This window comes from Vigna unguiculata, chromosome 3 (genome assembly GCF_004118075.2).
Source record: "Vigna unguiculata cultivar IT97K-499-35 chromosome 3, ASM411807v1, whole genome shotgun sequence".
Classification (NCBI taxonomy): Eukaryota; Viridiplantae; Streptophyta; class Magnoliopsida; order Fabales; family Fabaceae; genus Vigna; species Vigna unguiculata.
Window position 1 is genome coordinate 52,803,259 of NC_040281.1, and position 19,928 is coordinate 52,823,186.

General features: G+C 34.7%; 1 protein-coding gene and 1 pseudogene across 1 annotated transcript; both read right to left on the minus strand.

The window, feature by feature from the left end:
• Nucleotides 1-259: 259 nt before the first annotated feature.
• Nucleotides 260-3,470, minus strand: LOC114177940 (annotated as a pseudogene).
• A 1,962-nt stretch (nucleotides 3,471-5,432) lies between these two features.
• LOC114177774 (transportin MOS14) lies at nucleotides 5,433-19,778 on the minus strand. The gene is made up of 27 exons (XM_028063290.1): nucleotides 19,437-19,778; nucleotides 19,013-19,090; nucleotides 18,815-18,877; nucleotides 18,544-18,591; nucleotides 18,269-18,415; nucleotides 17,844-17,975; nucleotides 17,698-17,738; nucleotides 17,135-17,226; nucleotides 15,191-15,318; nucleotides 13,412-13,487; nucleotides 13,132-13,252; nucleotides 12,832-12,931; nucleotides 12,458-12,539; nucleotides 11,286-11,368; nucleotides 10,899-11,018; nucleotides 10,269-10,320; nucleotides 9,968-10,123; nucleotides 9,097-9,220; nucleotides 8,915-8,996; nucleotides 8,741-8,829; nucleotides 8,562-8,636; nucleotides 8,387-8,441; nucleotides 7,823-7,942; nucleotides 6,813-6,905; nucleotides 6,584-6,729; nucleotides 6,206-6,383; nucleotides 5,433-6,091 (listed from the first exon to the last, which is right to left on the minus strand). Exons 1-27 carry the CDS (start codon nucleotides 19,557-19,559, stop codon nucleotides 5,813-5,815), a joined length of 2,883 nt encoding a protein of 960 aa, XP_027919091.1. The 5' UTR covers nucleotides 19,560-19,778; the 3' UTR covers nucleotides 5,433-5,812.
• Nucleotides 19,779-19,928: the final 150 nt, after the last annotated feature.

Sequence of the window (19,928 nt, forward strand, 5' to 3'; positions counted from 1 at the left end):
ACTACTCCAGCATGCAGTGATGGAAACGCCCAAAGATTTGACCTTGATAGATTAGACAAAAGTTTTTATTATTCCTAACCAAAATAAAAAACGTGCGCGTTTGAAGGGGAAGGAAATGGAACCAAAGACATTGGTGGCAACAAGTATCAAACTTTCTAGATCTTATAAGCAGAACAGTTGATAGCTACGTGTTCAATAGCTCGTTGTGACATATGCATAAGAATGAGCAATGATGAAATGCATCAACCTTAAAGTTGTGTTGCTGCAAAAGATAAGACAATACAATTTCATACATGCAAATTCTTCTGATGAATAAGTCAAATATGTTATACACCCTCACCCTCTTTAGGGACCTGGCTGTACAAATATGTTAATGTTAATGTTGACCTTAATTTAAAACAAGAACTAAACCAAGCTGCACAAACATAACGGGTCATATCAGAGCCCCTAAACATTCTGTACTCTCTGCAATGGGCCATTACAAATGGGTTACATGGTGAGAGAAGACTTTGGTTACATGTCTTATTGAGGTCTTATTTTGAAACATTGATCCATGTACAGATTTCCTTGTTCATTGTAGTGAACGAGAAGAAAGCCAAGGGTTGGGTGCCACATAAGTATAGCCCTGGAAATGGTCACCTGCTGTAGGTGTGGTTGCTGGTGAGTCATTAGGGGCATTGCTGTCCAACATTTGTCAAAATTAGCTGTACAATCTTTCCCAGACACATCTGGTTTAAACTTTGGTTCCACTTCTCTTGCCTCCAATTTTTTCCAATTGATTGACCTAAACCATTTATGACTTTTGATCTGCTCATCTCCATTTGGCCCGTGTCCTAACCTTGTTGTTGGATCCTTTTGCAGCAACTGTAACAAGTAAACAGAATGAACGGATTTTGGAACTGGATCCCTCTATCTCTTTCCATACAAAGTTTAATCTTTTAATCTCAAAACACAATATTTTGAAACATCACGTCCCAGAGTAAGAACTTTTCTTGTATCCCTGCGTTCTCCTATTATCTCTCTAAGCTATCCTTTGAATATTCATGCTTAGTAGCAAAATAGCATGTACATAAATGTGGTCGTCAAAGTTTTTATTTCTCCAGAAATTGCCATTAGGTAAGGAAAATTTATAAAAAATACGTTAGGTAAGGATCACTTTTGGAAGTAGAACCTCCTGACATTTGATTTCACACACACAAAAATAGGAAATAGGCATGAGAAAAGGAAACCAGCGAAATATTAATGCAGTGGGTTCAGAAATCTACAACATAAACATTTTACGTTCAGGTAACAGGCATATTATACTTGTAGGTGCACTGTGAAAGAAGACGATAGAGAAACAAAATGGAAGAAAACCATATATACTGTCGTCTACTTACTCCTTTGAGTAATGAGTGAGCTTCACTGGTAAGGAATGGTGGAAGTTTAACTTTCTCTTTAATAATTTTCTCCTGAAGTTTCTTTCTGTTAGTGTGTGTGAACGGTGCCTGCCAAATCGAATCATAAACCATGACAAGTTAATGCTTCCCCTTGTGTTCTTACATGGAAAATAAATGAAATAGAAAAGGTTCCTATCATAAACAGCAAATAAACAATTTCATTCAGACATCAATTTTGAAAAAAAAAAAAAATGTACACTAAGCCTAATCCAAGACATACACATCTTGATTAATAACGTTCTCTATTCAAGGCCAAATACTTCATGAATTGTAATTTCTAACCGTGCAAATTGCTATGGTCCACATATAATTCCAAGTATTCAACTTTAGGTACCTTCACCCACAACCTACTCATAGATACATACAAGAAAATACCCCCAACATGCTCTTTATTACTGATTAAAATTCACTGAAACCAACAAAGTCTTGATACCCACAAACTTTTGTGATCTAAATGAGATATGAGACCCACAAAAAATTGTAATTTCAAGTAAATTTTAGGTTTTAAGATAATGATAAGTGTTAGAAAATGTGTTGTTAGCATTTTTGGTGCAGATGGGCATTACCTTCCCTGTTAGCATTTCATACAACAGGATACCAACACTCCACCAATCCGCATCCTTGTTATGGCCTTTAGCCTGAAGAATTTCAGGAGCCATATATTCCACGGTCCCACAAAGAGAGTTGGATCTTCCCAATTCATCAATCTCTTTTGACATTCCAAAATCAGTGAGCATGACCTACACACGGGCAGAGCAAAAACAGCAAAGAAGAACTATACAACTCAGCCATCTAAGATATTGTACAGTGAACTTAGCAAACTTAATACATCAGAATAAGGAGCACAACCCCACAAGGTGAGACAGAAAACAGAAAACAGAAAACAATAGACTATCAAAAGTCAAAGTAGAAAAAGCAAAGTTGATGCAAGAAAACAAGGCATAGGAGGTGAGTAGCATTGGCATTATTATTACATGCCCATGAGAGTCCATTAGAATGTTTTCAGGCTTAAGATCCCGATGCACGATGCCTTTGCTGTGAAGATGTGAAACTGCAGACACTATCTCAGCAGTGTAAAGCCTTGCCTGATCCTCACTACTCACCACATACACCAAAACAAACGGATAATTAAAATTCAATGAACTTCCAAAAGTGTATTGCAACACATAAGATGAAGAAGAAGAAAAAAACCTGAAGATACCCTGGCGATACAGATGAAAGAAGAGATGCCCTCCGTTTACAAAATCCAACACCAAATATAACTTAGATTTGGTCTGCACATAACACATGCTGAGTAAATGATTGTGTGAATGAATTGAAGTGAAATAGGAAGTGAGAGAGTGAGAGAGAGAGAGAGAGAGAGAGAGAGAGAGAGAGACCTGAAAAGAGTAACGTAGCTGAACAATGAAAGGGTGAAGGACTTTAGTGAGAATATCCCTCTCCGCTTTCATGTAATCAACGTGGTTTTTCTTTATGATGATGTCCTTTCTCATGACCTTCATGGCGAAGACCCCATCGCCATCAGCATCAGCATCACCATCGAAGCCATTTCCTTTTTTTCTGACGAGAAAGACCTTGCCAAAGGCACCCTGCCCTACAACACGAAGAATATGAAAATCGGAAGGTCCAATCTTAACAGGGTCAGAAGAAAGAGGTTCCTTTTCTTCGTCTTCGTCTTCGTCGTCGTCGTCGTCGACCTCTTGGAGGAAGAAGAGAGGGGTTGAGGAGGGATCGATGCGGGGGGAGGGACCCACAAAGGAGTGGGACCTACTGTGAATGACGTGTGGGCTTGTGATGGATGGGGATGGGGAGGGAGAAGATGAAGAAGAAGGGATGATGAGTTTGGCGAGGTTGGTCTTCTTCTCATTTGTTGACACCATTTTTTGTTGGAGGGAGAGAAAGAGAAGAGATTACATTGCACTTTGCATTCACTGAATCCAATTGGTGAATGTGAATGAGATTGATTCGATTAGTCCAGCTAAAGTGGAACTAGGAACAGGGACTTCAGAGGATGGGTCCACGCGCTGTTCATGCTCCTCCCATCATGCTTCAATAATAAATGGTTTTCAAATAAATAAATCTAAACTAAGGATGTTCTTGTTGTCAATTTTTTTAGGTTTGATTAAGTTTGTATTTTCAAAACTACTATTTTATTTATTTATTAATTTAGTATGCTAAAAATTAAAAAAAAATAAAATTTTTGTATTTAATATAATATAGTATTATAGTTAATGTAAGGTAATAAGTTTATTTTTTGAATGATAATTTTTATATTATTATTTACATCGACGAAAAGACTGTAATCATTATGCAATCGATGATTTTATGTTATTTCTTATTACTTAAAATGTTTTTAATAAAAATTATTTTTTACATTACTTAAGAATTAAATTGAAATATGTAAAAAACTTTGATTACAGAAAAATTTAATAAAGATTTAATAAAAAATATTTAAATTTACAAAAAAAGTTCAAAACTTATCTAAATCTTCTTTTATTGATTCATTCTATATATTAATTTTCTTACCATTATTCTTATCGATAAAATATAATATCTTATCTAATTGTTTTTTTGATGATAGATCTTATTTTAAGATTTAAAGTAAATTTTGATAGTTTCCTAATTGAATTTTTATTGGTAAAAATATAAAAATATTTTTCTTTAGATTCTGAGAAGTTGTTTCGCTTATTTTATTATCCTAAAGCACCATACAATAATTCAACTGCAAAATCAAGCTATTCATTCACTACTTCAATCAAAATTCAATGAATGGACTTCACTTGCAGGTTTGGATAAAAGAAAAGCAGCTAAAAAAATTGTTGAAGAATCTGTATTAATTAGGAATATAACTAAATTATAATATACAGCTAACTACAAATTTCTCCCCTTCTTTTTCGATTTCCACTTTATGCAATTGAATCAAGACTTGAATTAAGTGATTGAAATTTTAGATTCAATCCATAGATTCAAGTCAACGCATGTTTGAATTCTGTTTCAACGACTTGCATCCAGTTCTTTCTTGTGCCGGGAGAAAGGTAGTTGACAATGAGTGAGGGTGCCGACTAGGAACATGAGGGAATAATTTTAATAAAAAAGAACTAAATCTAAAAAGATTAACAAATAAGAGAAAAAAAAACATTAATAAAATATTTTGAGACTGATATTAAAATTTTATTTGATGAATTTCCATTTGAGGTTCAGTTGGTTTTGATTTTATCTATAATAATCCATAACTGAATATCCATTTTCTGGACTTATTTATGCTCAACTGATATAAAAACTAAGGTCTTTGCCGCTTCTGTTCTGTTGACAACATTTGCACGAGTCAAACAATCTGCATTGTATCAGTCACTGTTGTCGTTCGAGATTGGAGACAAGTGTTCCTCGTCAATTCCGCAATAACAAACCTGCGTTTGGCTTCTCTTAATCCGAAGGAGAAGGTGACAAAAATTCTCCCAATTTAAACACATGATTACACCATTATACGCGATGACAAAATATGGTTGCTGATAAAACGCTCAAACAAGGAAAGTGTCGCTCAAATAGATGAGATTGGAGCCTTGCATCAAAACATGTTATATAGCCAAGTGCCCCCCACGCACTATGCCATCCTTGCTTTAACAATGTATTCAAGTTTTCCCTGTAAAACAAAATCCGGTTAAAATATATTTATTCAAAAGTTGAAAAATAGTATTTATATAAATAATTACTACAATTTTAAGAACCTTTGAACTATGAAATCAATATTAAATGTAATTTTCATTAATAAGAACTTGTATAAACAAATCCTATCAGGAGTTTATCCAATCTAAAATTTTGTCAGGTGAGCGCCACATGCATCCAGAAGAGCTGATTTACACTTTCTTGACATCGCTATCAAGTTGGTCAAAGTCATTCATTCTATGATCCAATGTGTGACATATCTGGATCCTGACATCCCTCTTCGTTCATTTTAACAGATGAGTGAGACGAACCTAACACAACCAGTGCACAGATTCCAAATTCCATATTCATTCCAAACTTAAAAAATTGAAACAACTTATCAATGTTCTCTATTTCCCCCCACTTTTTCTGTTTCCATTAAATTACAATTGTATACCATGTAACCTCCCTCCCCCCAAAAATGACAACCGGGACAAACATCACTCACCAATCCCACATCTCAAGACAAATAAAAGATACAACACCCATTTTAATTTCTTCCGGCCAACACAACAGATCATGCAGGGGCAAATTCTCCTGAAAAATTGGAGAATGATAATAGATAAAAAAAGAAAAGAATATAACAGATAGATAATACACAACCAACTAGCCTAGCTAACAGACAGGACCTAAACAAAATGGCCCTCCCTATCACAGGCATTACCAATCGTCTATGATACATTCACCATGTTCAACTCAAGCGGTCTCAAAGCTTCTTGAACTATTTCCTGAACTGATCTGTTACGTCGGCAAACATCTGAGAGCTCTTCAACAGGAACGGTAAGCCCATTAGTATCACCTCCGGATGCTGCATCAGAAAGAGCTTTTAGGAATCTTGATCGCTCCACGTCTGTAACAGCTGTCGACGGAATTAATAAAACACTCTTTTTAGCCCATTCCAGCGCTTGCATCCCATATGATCGAGTTAAGGCCAGTAGCGTATAAGATACCTGGGGAAGGAGCAGGTGTACAAAAGTTAAAAAAAATATCGAAACTAAATCCCGTCAAAAGTTAACATATGCAAATATAGACGGTCGACGTTGCATGAGAAAAAGAGAAATTACCACGTCCACTCGAGATTTTGGAAGTGCTCCCGTTAATGAAGCAACCAAAATTCTGGTGATGCTGGCACCTCGAGGAATAATTACACCGTCTCTTATTGGAATAAATTGCTCCCCCACAGAGGAATTTGCAAGATCAAAAATATCAGCCAAGAAATGCAATATGGAATTAGAAGCCTCCCTACAGAGGGAAACAGCAAAAGAGGGTAAACAATCACAGTAAATAAAAGGGAGCCATTGAGCAGAGTGAAAATTAGCTACAACAGGATTTTTTTGCCTCTCAACATTAAATTATATACAAAAGGATCATGAATACACACAACACACTTTCCCAAGAATGGATGATGCTTTCAAGTTTTTTTAGTGAGAGAGAGACTGTACCTATGCTGTACTGTGATGCCAATCATAGAGCAATCAACTAAAGAAGGAAAAACAGATGAGGGAATAAACAGTTGAGGACAGTAGCGAATACACCTTGATGCCAACAAGAAACAATCATCGGCTATATCAGGACGGGCTGTGAATTCCTGCAGCAAAAAATACAAATCAGACATTATAAAACTATCAAGAGATTTGAAATAAAGTTATACAGAAAAGTCGCTTAAATCACCTGAATATTTGTGAGAAGACGTGTTGTATGTTGAAAAAGCGCCTCAATCAAACTTTTCAGGTAGTCAGCACAAGATGGATCAGAACCAAATATCTGAAATGCAAGACACCAACCACCAAAGTTATGGCAAACTAGTTCATTGACCACACCATGAAGAGGAAGGATTTTGTACAACCTATAGTTGATGATGGGATAATTAGGTTATATCTACCAATCTTTTCATAGAATAAGTCATTTTATCAGGAAAAATCCAGGGGAGTAAATTAGTTGAGGAAGCAAGGACCACAAATAAGAAAGAATATAAACGTAGAAGGGCACATCGAAATAGGTAAAGTTCGTTTTTCTTCATAATATATAAGTAGAAAAAGAAACTGGGGGAATAAGTTAAAAGCACTTCTGATCACCCATATGTTCACACGTATCATAGTACAGCTGTTTGGACTGTTATGTTGTCTACGTACCATGTTCTTCCTTCACACTCAGTCTATATTTTTTCTTAATAGGTCTGGTTTTGCCCCAGCTTCTTTGCTCTGTCTTTACACTACTATTTCAATTTGTTTTTATTTGAGTATCAATGTCCATAGAATAAAGTATTGATCATCTATTAGAAAACATCAGTGTTGCGACCATACCAACATTCACTATCCTGCCATGGTATTTTCCAGCTTCGCCACACCACACCCTGGTCAGGGACTGATAACCATGCACTCATTCACCCAGGATAAAAAAGATCTTTCTGTAAAGTCGAGATGTATTTCTAATACCAACATCACCTATCCTTCTTTGGTATTTTCCAGCTTGGCCACACCACACCCAGGTCAGCAACAGATAATCACCCATGAATCTTCGTTTAAAGTCAAAATATATTTCTAATAGCATTTTTTGTATGCAGACTCGTTCATATATAACGCAACAAAATACTAACACGCACGACAATTGAGCTAAACCATATTACTTTTGGCAATACTTGGTTATTAGGTGCGGCCAGTGGCATAGAAACATATGAATACCTTTATAACTTCACTGGAGAGATAAAGAAAGCATGGTTGGTGGTGCTGCCTGTATAGACTCTGAATCTCTTCCAGCATGGCACCAATTGTGAGCCCCATGAATCTTCCAGAAGTTCTCACCTAGAAACAAGGGGTAGAATATTGCCACATGACATTCAATAATACAAACTATTCTTTTCAACAATGATTATGCATAGAACCAAAGCTTAGCATGTACAGACTCTTTAGGAGGAAGATACCACCTGGGAACAAACTGACAATAAATCTTAAATTTGTACCACTGAAAGGGCTGACAAACAGCCAGCTGAAAACATGGCTAATTTACATGTCAGCAGAAACACATTATAAACATAGTGTGATGCAATCTGATGAAAACTAAGGATGAAAACATGACAGATTTAGACATAGTAAGCATGGGATGAAACACACAAAAATAGCAATGAAGAAAGTTAAGATAAATGCCTAATCCAAATTGAATGACCCTACCAACTGATGCCATTATAATAACTTTCTTCACATTGAAAAAGTGCAAATGGAGCAGAGTTAATTATTTAGCTTACTCACTGCATATTTACATGCTCGGCAAAGAGATTCCATTGTTCTCATGTCCCAAGCACGACTGGCATAAATGTCATCATAAAGATGTCTTAGACAAAAAATCTTCAAAATATGAAAGAAAGAAAATGAAGCAAAGAAAAAGAAGGGATGATAGTCGCATAAGAAATTAGGGACAACTTACAGATCAAAGATGGCCTTAAAAATAGGCCATAGCCGTTGAATAGCATCTGCCACAACTTGAGGATGATTTACGTATCTAAAAAGCAGATTCAGTCACGTGTTGAGGATTGCAATAAATAGAGATTAAAAAAGGGTGGTGCTTGGGGAACTAAGACAACATCTATTAATTAGGGAACACACCTAAAGATGTAAGCAAATCTATCAATGTGAACTGTTAACTGACGAGAAGGTCTTTTACTCAAGCTTTCTGGACCTAGAGCAATAGCTTCCTGGTGCAGCAAAATATAAAATATAAAGTAAAATAATCAAAAGAAAACTTTATAACTGAAAAATCCCTGCAAATTGAACACTAACCTGTAAAGGAGTTATGACTGGTATGCATAACGCCTCAAGAGCTCTCTTAGCATCATCTGGAGGAAGTTCAGTAACGACCATACTGCATGGAAATTGAAGATGTCCAATCAATAGCTATCATTAAAAAGGTTGACACAAATCAAACCAATCCAAGACGTTAAAGTTTAAAGCAACCAAATTACCTTAATGCTTCAACCAGATGCAACGAGTCTTCAGCAGGAACTTTGAAACTATCTTCTCCATTAACTGTCTTATTGTAGATGTGGAACAAACCCTCTAAGCATCCACAAAGCTTTTTCCGGCAATCTGAAATCAGAAAAAAATAATATAGATTATTCAGATCAAATAATAAAATATTTGTAAATCACCAACTTGCCTCCTCAGGAAAGAGAAGAGCACTTTAAGCTTGGAGGCGTTTCTATTTAAAAAAGTGAGAACAGAGATGATTGAATTACTGACAACATGATCATAGACTCCGTTATTATATTGAGAACCAACTATTTCCCACCCGATTAAGCTGTTGGGTTGAGACTTATTGGCTTTACATCTAAACAAAATCATAAATCCAAGGAAAGAATAACTATTCATTCCATCAAATACTGTTTCAATTAAAAGGTCAGGGAAAAAATAATTGAAGTAATTAAAGCAAGATACCCCCTTTCTCCACATCCAATATTTTCCCTTGTATTCATCTTCTATAAAATTCTAAGAATCATTGCAGCAGTTAATAGGTAAAGGCAGATAAAAAAGTAAATTAGGTTACTGCAACACCTTATTGAAAAAAATAAATGCTTGCTTAACCAAGCTCATATCATAAAAACAAGAGTGTTTTCATCAGTGTATGAAAATGACCAAAACAATGCTCCATGTAACACTTCATACTCAAAACAAAACCACAAAGTTCAGAAGCTTATTTGTTATCAGTGAAGGTAGACTGCCTAATCTTTTCCATGTCTGCACTGAACATTACTGTAACTCACCCAGCTAACTCTTCACCATTCCAAAGATAAAAAAGAAAGTGCACAAATATACTGTAAGAGTAGTTGACTATACCATCACAAATGTGTCTAAATGCCAAAGCAGCAGCAGCTGCACAATCTTCAGATGTACCCATGCCATTCATTAGGATATCTAAAACCGATGGCAGTACAGACAGTCCACAGGACGCAGAATCAAGCCATTTTGAATAAGCTCCAATAGTTAAACACACTGGAAATAAAGCAACCAGACATGACACGCATTTTACTAGTCAGGCAAAACAATGAAATAGAAAATTACAAGGAGCGAGAACTAAAAAGTTCAGCAGGAAGAGAAATAAACAATACTTTTTAGAAAAAGGCAGTATAGACTTTACCTGTCTGAAGTAGTTGGGGTTGATGAGGAAGTTTCGGAAGCAAGGCCATGATCTGTATGAAGGCAAAAAAAAGTTAAATATTGACTTGTGTATAAGAATGGAAGTAGACAGTAACATTGAACTAGCCAATGAAATATGGGAAGCGAGGAAAATTTGAAACACTAGAGGTAGGGGAAACAGGTTTTGAGGGGAATAGTACGCATAGGAAAAATATATTTCATAGAAGATTAAGTCTTTAGAGATGAACAATTTAACACCTGAAGATAAACAACTTATAACCCTGATTGAGAAGTAGAATATCTTAAAAAAATGAACGAAATCAAATGTGAGTTGGTCTAGATAAAGGAGGTGGGTGCAACCAAGCATAAGAAAGTGATAATCCAAGAGTAAAGTCAATAACGACCTAGGTTATTTACAGTATAAAAATCACGAACACTCAGGTTCTTTGCACTAAGATATCCACATAAGGATTTAAATACAGATATAAATTCATCTGCGTAGACAAAAGGTTATAAAATTAAGGAAGTATTTTATAATGGATTAAACGAAATTACTTGTAATATTTACCAGGAAAAAAGCTATATAATAATTATAATAATTATTATTACAAATTGAAAGGTGGAGGCATACCTGAGGCATTACTTCTGCTTCAACAACTGACACATAGTTTGATATAGCCCGAATACAAAATAAAGCAGCCTCAGCTGGTCGCCATTCCTTGTGTTCATCATTACCATGACCAGATACAGCCTAAACAGGGTGATAAGGTAGTTCAGAAAAAGTGAAAAGGTTTGGGAAATAACATTCATATATTATTTAAGCAAAAAGCACACATAAGCAGAACAAACATGGCCAACAGTAACAGTCTACTTACTGATAATGAAGTTAATAAGAGACCCAAAAAAGTTTTGAACGAAACTTATGCAGTAAAATTAGATTAAACACAGGTTATTTACCACCATTACAAGAACATTGTGTTGACAATAATGAAAGCACATTTAAAATAATCGTTTGCACCTGAAGCAGTTTCACGTAAAGAATTTTAAGTGTGGCATCGCCACCAAGTACTGATGATGCATCTGTCAATACATCTGCAACAGCTGAAACAAAAAATTCCTGTGAAATATCATCAAATTCTGGTTGAAATACATGCATTAGGAAAGAATTAGCCATCAGTAAAACCATAATTTAATTGCATTTAAATCATAAAATTGAATAGCACAGTATTTCAGGGCCATGGCCCCACAAAAACAAATCATCACTAACTAAAATATTTAAAGAGACAGAAAAACATTAGATTTTAAAAGTAAATTGCTTTAATAATTGTGTGTGGCCAACAGATGCAGTGAGCATCAATTACTTTCGCACAAAGGAAGAATTTTCACTTAGTCTTCAACACTAAACCTATTCCCTATTTTCGCTCAATGCAAACCCATGAAATTGTCTGAAATCAAATTTCATGTTTCTAGCTATACTATAGTCATTTAACTTGTTTCATTATCAGCATAGTTGTTCCTGACTTCCCACATACGAGAAAATCCGTAACACAGGCGATCATTACGACACTTCAACAAATCTTTGTCACCAAATATGAGAAAATGAAAGAAAATTTTCTAAATGTGTTTGTATTTTTACCACTCACCAGATTGAATTATTTACAACAATTATAATTGCAAAGATAATAAATAACAACTACAAGTTTCAAGAGAATAACTAAAACATCATAATTTCCTAAAGTACATTGAACCATGCTTTATCATTAACTGAACTACTTGGAAAGATAATAAACATTAAATGCTCCCATTTCCAACACAAATCAACTTATCCTCCTGGATTCAAAGATTTGGCAAAAGAACAGAAACAAACAGATAAGATACCTTCCAAGGGAATTGAAGAAGATAAGCAATAACAGGGTAATAGTCACTTTGGCTATCATGCTTCTTGGTGTAAAATAAATTTCAGAACCAAATTGATGTCAAAAGACACTTTTCGAACTAAACTGGTGCTTATTTAAGATTATCGATGACAATAATACACTACACAAAAAAAAATATTACTGGATGGATAATGGGTTGTCCATGATATACTCCTAGACAGCTAAAATGTTAATCAATCTAATGCACAATAATACATGATTACATAAAAGAGAAAAAACAAGCAGATGCATCACAAGCACACCAACCCATTACCATATTTGGTCTGCTTAAATTCCTTAAGATCCTCGTATGAAAGGTCTTGATAATCTTCAGGATACTGAACCCGAAAGATAACCTATAAAAATCCATGAAAAAAAGGAAGATAAGAATACTAAAGGTGTTCAGTTATGTCTTGAAATAAGAAGTATTATGTATGAGTGACAGACATTTAATCATATATTTTATAATGCAACAAGAATGTTAATGTTGTGAACAATTATGTAAATAATTAACAAGTCATGTAATTTTTTATTGTATACATATAATTACAAAACTGATATTAAGGTAACACAGACAGGAGCTAGAAACCATGTACTGCTGACAGTATTTGACAGTTTCAAAGGAAAATTTTAGTTCTGACTTCTCACCAGTGATACAAGTGACTCATATGCAGGACGGAAAACCTGCAGCCTTCTATTTCTCTCAGCTTCAATGCAAGCTTCATTACCATATGAAATATAGGACTCCCTGTCAGATTATATAATAATCATATTTCTGGTTAAAGCAGTGTCAAGTAAACAGGTTTTATTTGAATAAACTTCTCCATAACATTTCGAGGAAAAAAAAGAAAAGAAAAATTAAGTTACTTCATAAACCAAATTTAATCATCTCCTGAAAATGCTTATAGAGAAATTTACCTAAACAAACCCGAAAGGACAAAAAATCACCTTTTGGTCAAGTTTAACTGAAGATTATGCCAAAAGTTAAAAGTCATAGAAGCAATATCATATTCAGGATGTGAAGCAACTTCCAACAATGCATGCACAATTAGCATTGATTCATCTGAACCTGGAAAATTCAGTTAAGACAATCCAGATCCATTAAGTTTAACACAACCAAAAAGCATAAGAAACCTGCTAAAACATCAAAATTATTTACACAGTGCACGAGAAAGCACCAACGCTTCTTAAAGAGAAATCAACAAAGTTTATGACTATGTACAAGTACCAGTTGCAATCAGTTCCACGTATGAATCACCCATGTCTGCAAATAACCTAGCAATCGCCTTGACATCTTCCTCATCCTAAAAAATAAGACGTGTAAGAAGTATAGTATGCAACCGTCCCTAGAATATCACACTATCATATACAATGGATGAAACACTGTCATCATCAGAAGAAAAACCAATCATTTCCTATGCCCATGGTCAATCAAATAGTCATACAGTCTAGAACTGAAATCCTTAAAAGGAACTTTGGAACAAATTTTATTGGTTTACTTGATAAAGATTAATCTGAATAAGGGAAGATTTTTATTCAATTCACTAATTTGAAACACTACATCAGCCTCCATATAGAGAGAACTCTAATCATAAAGTAAAAATTACAAAGAGATCTCTAGAATCTTCTAAGCACTTCTAACAACACACTTAATATCCTACTGTAGGTTATTAATTAAATACGTATCATTCCCATCTGAGATCACAAAATCATTCAATGGAAAGATCTTTAGTAAATAGACCTGCTAGCTAAAGCCTGCATGGGACACAAGAAGCGGTGATAAGACCACTATCCAATGTCAATTTATCTTTGTGTTTAGTCCTTTCATGCTGAACTAAATTCTGAGCAATGCTATTAGCTTATTTATAATCACAATAAAGAGTTATAGATTCTTCACATGTCACTTCAAGATCATTCCGAATAATTCTCAGCCATAAAAATTAACACACCCCATGTGCCATAGCTCAAAATTACACCTCTGCACTGGACCTTGCATCAACATCTTGTTTATTTAAGTCACCAAAGTTCCACCCTAGAACATGCAATATCATGAGGTGGATTTCCTACATGTGACGGACCTTGCATATTTTGCATCGGTATACTCATCCATTTTTTAATTTTTCATTCTTCTTGAATAATAATCCCCTTCTTGGACTTGTCTTCATATATAGAAGGATTTTGTTACTATATATTTCTTCTGAATCAACAGATTTAATATTGAAATGATTCTTTTTAAACTATTACAACCTATAATACACACACAAATACATATATATATATATATATATATATATATATATATATATATATATATTTGTTAATTTGTTAACTTACACTCAATTACTTTTTAGGAGTACGTTAGCAAGTTATAACTACAATTTTCTTTAAAAACAAACAACCAAGGTGCAACTTGCTATCTTCTTTTGAAAAACAAATGAATATGTAGCAAATGCATATGGGGTTAGCTAACTTAAACCTACTTTTTGTTTTTAAAGTTAGCAAACTACAACTGCAAATTCTTTAAATACACTCAAGTTGTAACTTCCTAAGTTGCTATCTTCTTTTGAAAAACAAATGAATATTTAGCAAATGCATATGGGGTTAGCTAACTTAAACCTACTTTTTTTTTAAAAAAAGTTAGCAAACTACAACTGCAAACTCTTTAAATACACTTAAGTTGTAACTTCCTAAGTTATTCCTAAAAATCAAATGGGTGTAACTTATGTATTTATGTACGTATGTATACACACAAACACACAAGGCTGGCATGATTCACTAAGTATTTAATATTCACAGCATGCCTCTAAAGAATAGCTCAGACATGACACCATCACAAACAGAACACTGGCATCTTAAATTTCACATTACTTTTGACTATAGCCATCAAGTAAATGCCAAGAGAGAACACAATCCGTAATACCACAGAAAAAATGTCCCAGTGTGCTTTGGAATAGGTCAATCTCTCATGCCCCAACACATGGAGATTGTATATTAATAACGTATTTACCTTTGTAGAATCACTAAGCTGAGCTTTAAGATTCATAACTTGAGGTACAATGACTTGAATTAAGGGCATATTTGCAGAAACACCATCACTATTGCCTGCTGCCGTGTAATGTATTAATTCAGAAATCACTGCAAAATAGCATTCCCACAAGAGAAAGAATATTATGTTGCCAAATTAAAAATACAGGGAAAGCAACACCATGATTAAATCCCAGAAGACAATATAAAAGGAACAACAACAGAAATAATCAAATGGAGGTAATATTACTTAAACTAACTTAAGTGAGCAAATAAATAGCTATAAATTTCTATTATCTTGTAAACACTTTGTTATAACTGATGGATTATGATGAAGAAAGAACAGAGAAAATATTGTTGTTATGATAAGATACTAACCTACACTATGTGTAATGTTATTCTAGCACAATGAAATGTGTTTGACACATTGTACATTGAACAAATGATATTAAAAGTAAATACCATAAAGCATTAGCAGATGTTTGGTACACATGCCTACTAGTAAAGTAAAATATAGTCAAAGCTTTTCATCCCACCATAATCATATAAAACTAGTCTCCCAATACCTTATATAGGATTACAATATGCATTCCAAATCCCATATTTCCCACTATACGCATCCCCAGCTATCACATTCAGCACTTCCCAACCAACGGCATTTCCTTGCACATGAATCATGATCATGAACCAGTTGTGGCAGAAGAATGTGTTGTCTCCTATTATACACCTTAGGAGAAATACTCAAAGGAAGTGGAAATATGACACCACCAAATGCCAGTATATTTCACCAGAACAAAAAGGAAGGCAAATGTAGAATCCTTGATGGAAAGCTCATCATGAAGATTCAAAATTCTCTACCATTTGACTCTTCCACTTTTCTGGCCATAATGTAATCAATTTGGTCATTAAAAGATTTTAGAACTGGAATCAAAGTAGGGTCAAGGAATAACCAGTTCATAAAATGTTATCAAGCTGCACAGAAGAGCTTCCAACAAAAAAATGGAGCTCAAAGGGAATGTAAGTGCATGCCAGTGGTTTTTTCCACTACTGAATTTCCTCCATTGCTAAAATTTGCTTTTGTGAGTTCTTTTACCTCTTCCATGGAAGAAAACAAGTATTTTTACTTGAAAGGATTAATATGAAAGAAAGAAGACTTTTATTCCATTGATTAATTTGAAACAATAATCAGCCTCTATACATAGAGAGCTCTAACCCTATAGTAATAATTACAGAGAGATCTCTAGAATATTCTAACAACTTCTAGCAATAAACTTAATATCCTAATAACAACAACTTTTATTTTAAATTCCAGAATATTATATGCAAAGTAACATCTTTTGCTGGTAGATATTATGTATTTAACCATTTCATTTAAGATAGTATATGAGTGTCTCGGCTTTTAAAGTTAGATTGACAATGAGGCCATGTCATGCCTCCTTATTAAAATACTGTGGTATCATGCCTCCTTATCACTATACTCCTAAAAGTTAAGGCTATAATATACTAACAGTAATTAATATTAATCTATAATAAAATTAAACTATGCAGCCATTCTAGCTAGTTCATATACATTACGTTTTCCAGCTTGTTTTTTGGACAATAAAATGGGTGGTCAGTGTTGCATTTCTTTCAGTAGATCAGTACTGCACTTGCAAAATCATCTAGAACCCATAATAAAATTTTATATTTATTGATCCTACGATCGTATCCTTAGCATATCTACATCTATCACAATGTGTGCCAAGAAGGGATCAGACATGAAACGTGTGTTTATCAATAGTTGCATACAATCAATTTGACATTCACTAATTTCTTTTTTCCCAAGGGTTGGTAAAAATGCAGTATAAAGTATTATATGCATGATTGGGACATATAACAACAAACAAACATAATGTAAGATGAATGTCTCCCAGTTAACTTGTTATACCATTTACAGATGCCTCTGAAAGTAACTCGGAATTCAAGCTTGATAATGCTGTGAGAACCAACGGATGAGAGCTCAGAACTGATCCCGGAATCCTGGAGGACAAAAAATTCATCAGCGAATTGAATCAAATACTTTTTCCTCACTTGAGGATATATAACACAGATAGTTCACCAATTTTTCACCATGTTGTAATAAACAGCAACAAAATACCCAAGCCTCTTTATTTAATTTATGAATGCAAAACTAAAACCCATTACCCTGCACTTTTAGATATGCTACCCACACATTCTATCATTTTCACTTAACATAAAAGTCTATATATGTAGAACTTGGGTAAAATAGCAAATCCTTCTGCAATTCCTTCATGTGAAAGCCAACAAATTAAAACACATGCAAACATAGAGATAAAGAAGTACCAGTAAATCTTAAATTGGGGACAATAGAGCTTTCATGTTAATAAGATAAAAGCTTACTCTCAATCATTACGTTTAAATGAGTTTTCCATTACAATTACGACTAATAAAACATTTGATAACACAAGCCTAAGCAGAAAAACTTAATACCCATGCTTTAAGCGAAGCCACGAAGCAAATGCCTCTAGAACCTGGAAATTTTGACATAAAAATATCACCATAAGAATCGTAGCTCAAAATACCTCACAAGAACCACATCTTGAATACTAAGTAGATGATGAAAATGTATTGCTTACCTGCTCCTTAAGTTCAGAAATAGTCAAACAAGCTGTCAATATATTAAGAGCAACTTCCATTTGAGATGTAAGCTCTTTTTCAAATTGACGTCGCCTTTCTGGGCGAGCTGCTATCTTATAATTTAATACTTCCTGCATATAACGATAAAATATGTGAAAGGGCATAATATGCAACCCAAAAATTCAAATTGTTAACAAAACTTACTATAATTAAAACATTTGGTTAAAACCATTTACAGAAGAATGCATGACTTGTATGAAATTATGATAATACTAAATAAACAACAATATCCAAGTCTGACGAAGCAGCAACTTCACAAATTATAACTTAACATTTAGTCATTCAAAGTTCAAACATATGTCTAATTAATAAGATGAAAAGACGACACGTGCTACTTCTTCACCACTGATGTCAGCTAGTATACCTCTGGTAGAACTGTAAGTAACTCCAAGAATCCCGGTATATATTCTGGATGGGAATCCATCTCATCCCTAAGCCATTTGACTATACCACCATCCCCCCAGTCTTCTGCAGGAACGTGCACTGCCAAGGCAGCCACCGCAATGCTAATCTACAGGTGCAGCACATTTTGAACAATACATTTGGGAACATTAAATTTCCATAGAAAAAGAACAAAACTAACTCACAAAAACAAACCACAAAGAAGACAGAAAGGTTTAAAGGACGTTTGTATCGCACCTGTGTTCTGACTTTTGGAGGACCTTTGTGGAACTTTTTCAGCAGTGTCTGCATTAGAAAAACTATCAAAATTAAATCATATAAAGTACTGTTTCCACTTGAACATCTGTGTGGTCATGGATGGGAGTCCACAAACCAATCAATTTTACCCAGGGCATGTAAGAAAACAAAAGGACATTTGCAATCCTTTGAACTGAGAATAAATCACACATTCAAAATCTTAAATAAACACCATAAGAAAAGCACCAAAATTACATAGACCCTCACTCACATTCAATGAGTCACGCAATGGCCGAAAAGCTGTGGAAGGGAGTTCCTCAAAGTCCCTTTGTACCTAAACCATACCAAAAACAAGTACTCAAAACACAAGAAAAAAAAAAAACTCAAGACAATATTTTGCATTCAGAAACCAACATCTAACATCTTATGAACTTCACATCAACAGAAAATAGAAGAACAATGAAATCACCTTGCTTCTCAAGGTCTGAGAACAAAATATTAAGGTTTCTAGATTGCTACTGGGATCATGAAGTAAATTATCAGCCACCTGCAGAGATCAAAATAAGAAACATTTGTGCAGTAAGTTTGAAATTTTGTCCCTGCATCTAATCATGGAGCTCACAATTCAAACAAATAAAGCAAAAAATCTCTTTGACATCAAAGAGACACGGAAATAGAAACATTCACTAGACACAACTAAACAACTCTCAGAGAAGCTCACAGTTAGAGAAACAACAACAATCATCAAATCAATTACCCGAGAACAAAAAACAACAGCAGGAAAATTATCTAGCCATTCAGAGAAATCAAATCGGACGCAAGACCAAGAGATAGACAAATCCAGGTCCAAAGGAAATGAATTGAAGAAACAAATAATGGATTAAAGAGAGAACCTGCCAGGCATCCAAAGTTCTTTGGAAATCTTGGAGATAGCGATCGGCTTGCATGCGCACCGCATCATCAGGGTGATGGTACAGTGCATTTAGGGCTTCTTTCACTGTGTTCTGAAGGTCCATGCTCAAATCGAAACCAAACAATAATCAAATCGAATAGGTGGCGCCGATAGAGAAAGACGAACCAGAGTGCAATCTCTCTCAATATCTCTCTTCTGATTTATGAGGAGCTTTTCAATTTGGAGTTCTGCTCTGCCACTACGTTTGAAAGGAGAGAGTAAGGTTTGTTGATAAAGCGACGAAAGGGGTTTTTGGCGCCCGGTGAGAAAGGGTTGGAGTCTTGCTTGCTTTGAGGGGTTTGATCAATCGTTGATCAGCGATCCTGGACGAAAATACTCTCTCAGCCGTTTGATTCATTGACGCTTAGGTCAACTTACATGTCCTGCACTTTTGGCCAAAAGGTTACAATGTCTGTGATCTGGACACGTGGCT

What these genes read in the sequence shown, in the direction of transcription:
- LOC114177774 (XM_028063290.1), bottom strand. Translation starts at nt 19,559, where the DNA reads ATGGACCTTCAGAACACAGTGAAAGAAGCCCTAAATGCACTGTACCAT. An exon ending in ACCCCAACTACTTCAGACAG is followed by an intron (nt 10,124 to 10,268) that starts GTAAAGTCTATA and finishes CTTTATTTCCAG; the next exon opens with TGTGTTTAACTATTGGAGCT. An exon ending in CATCTGGTTGAAGCATTAAG is followed by an intron (nt 8,997 to 9,096) that starts GTAATTTGGTTG and finishes ATTTCCATGCAG; the next exon opens with TATGGTCGTTACTGAACTTC.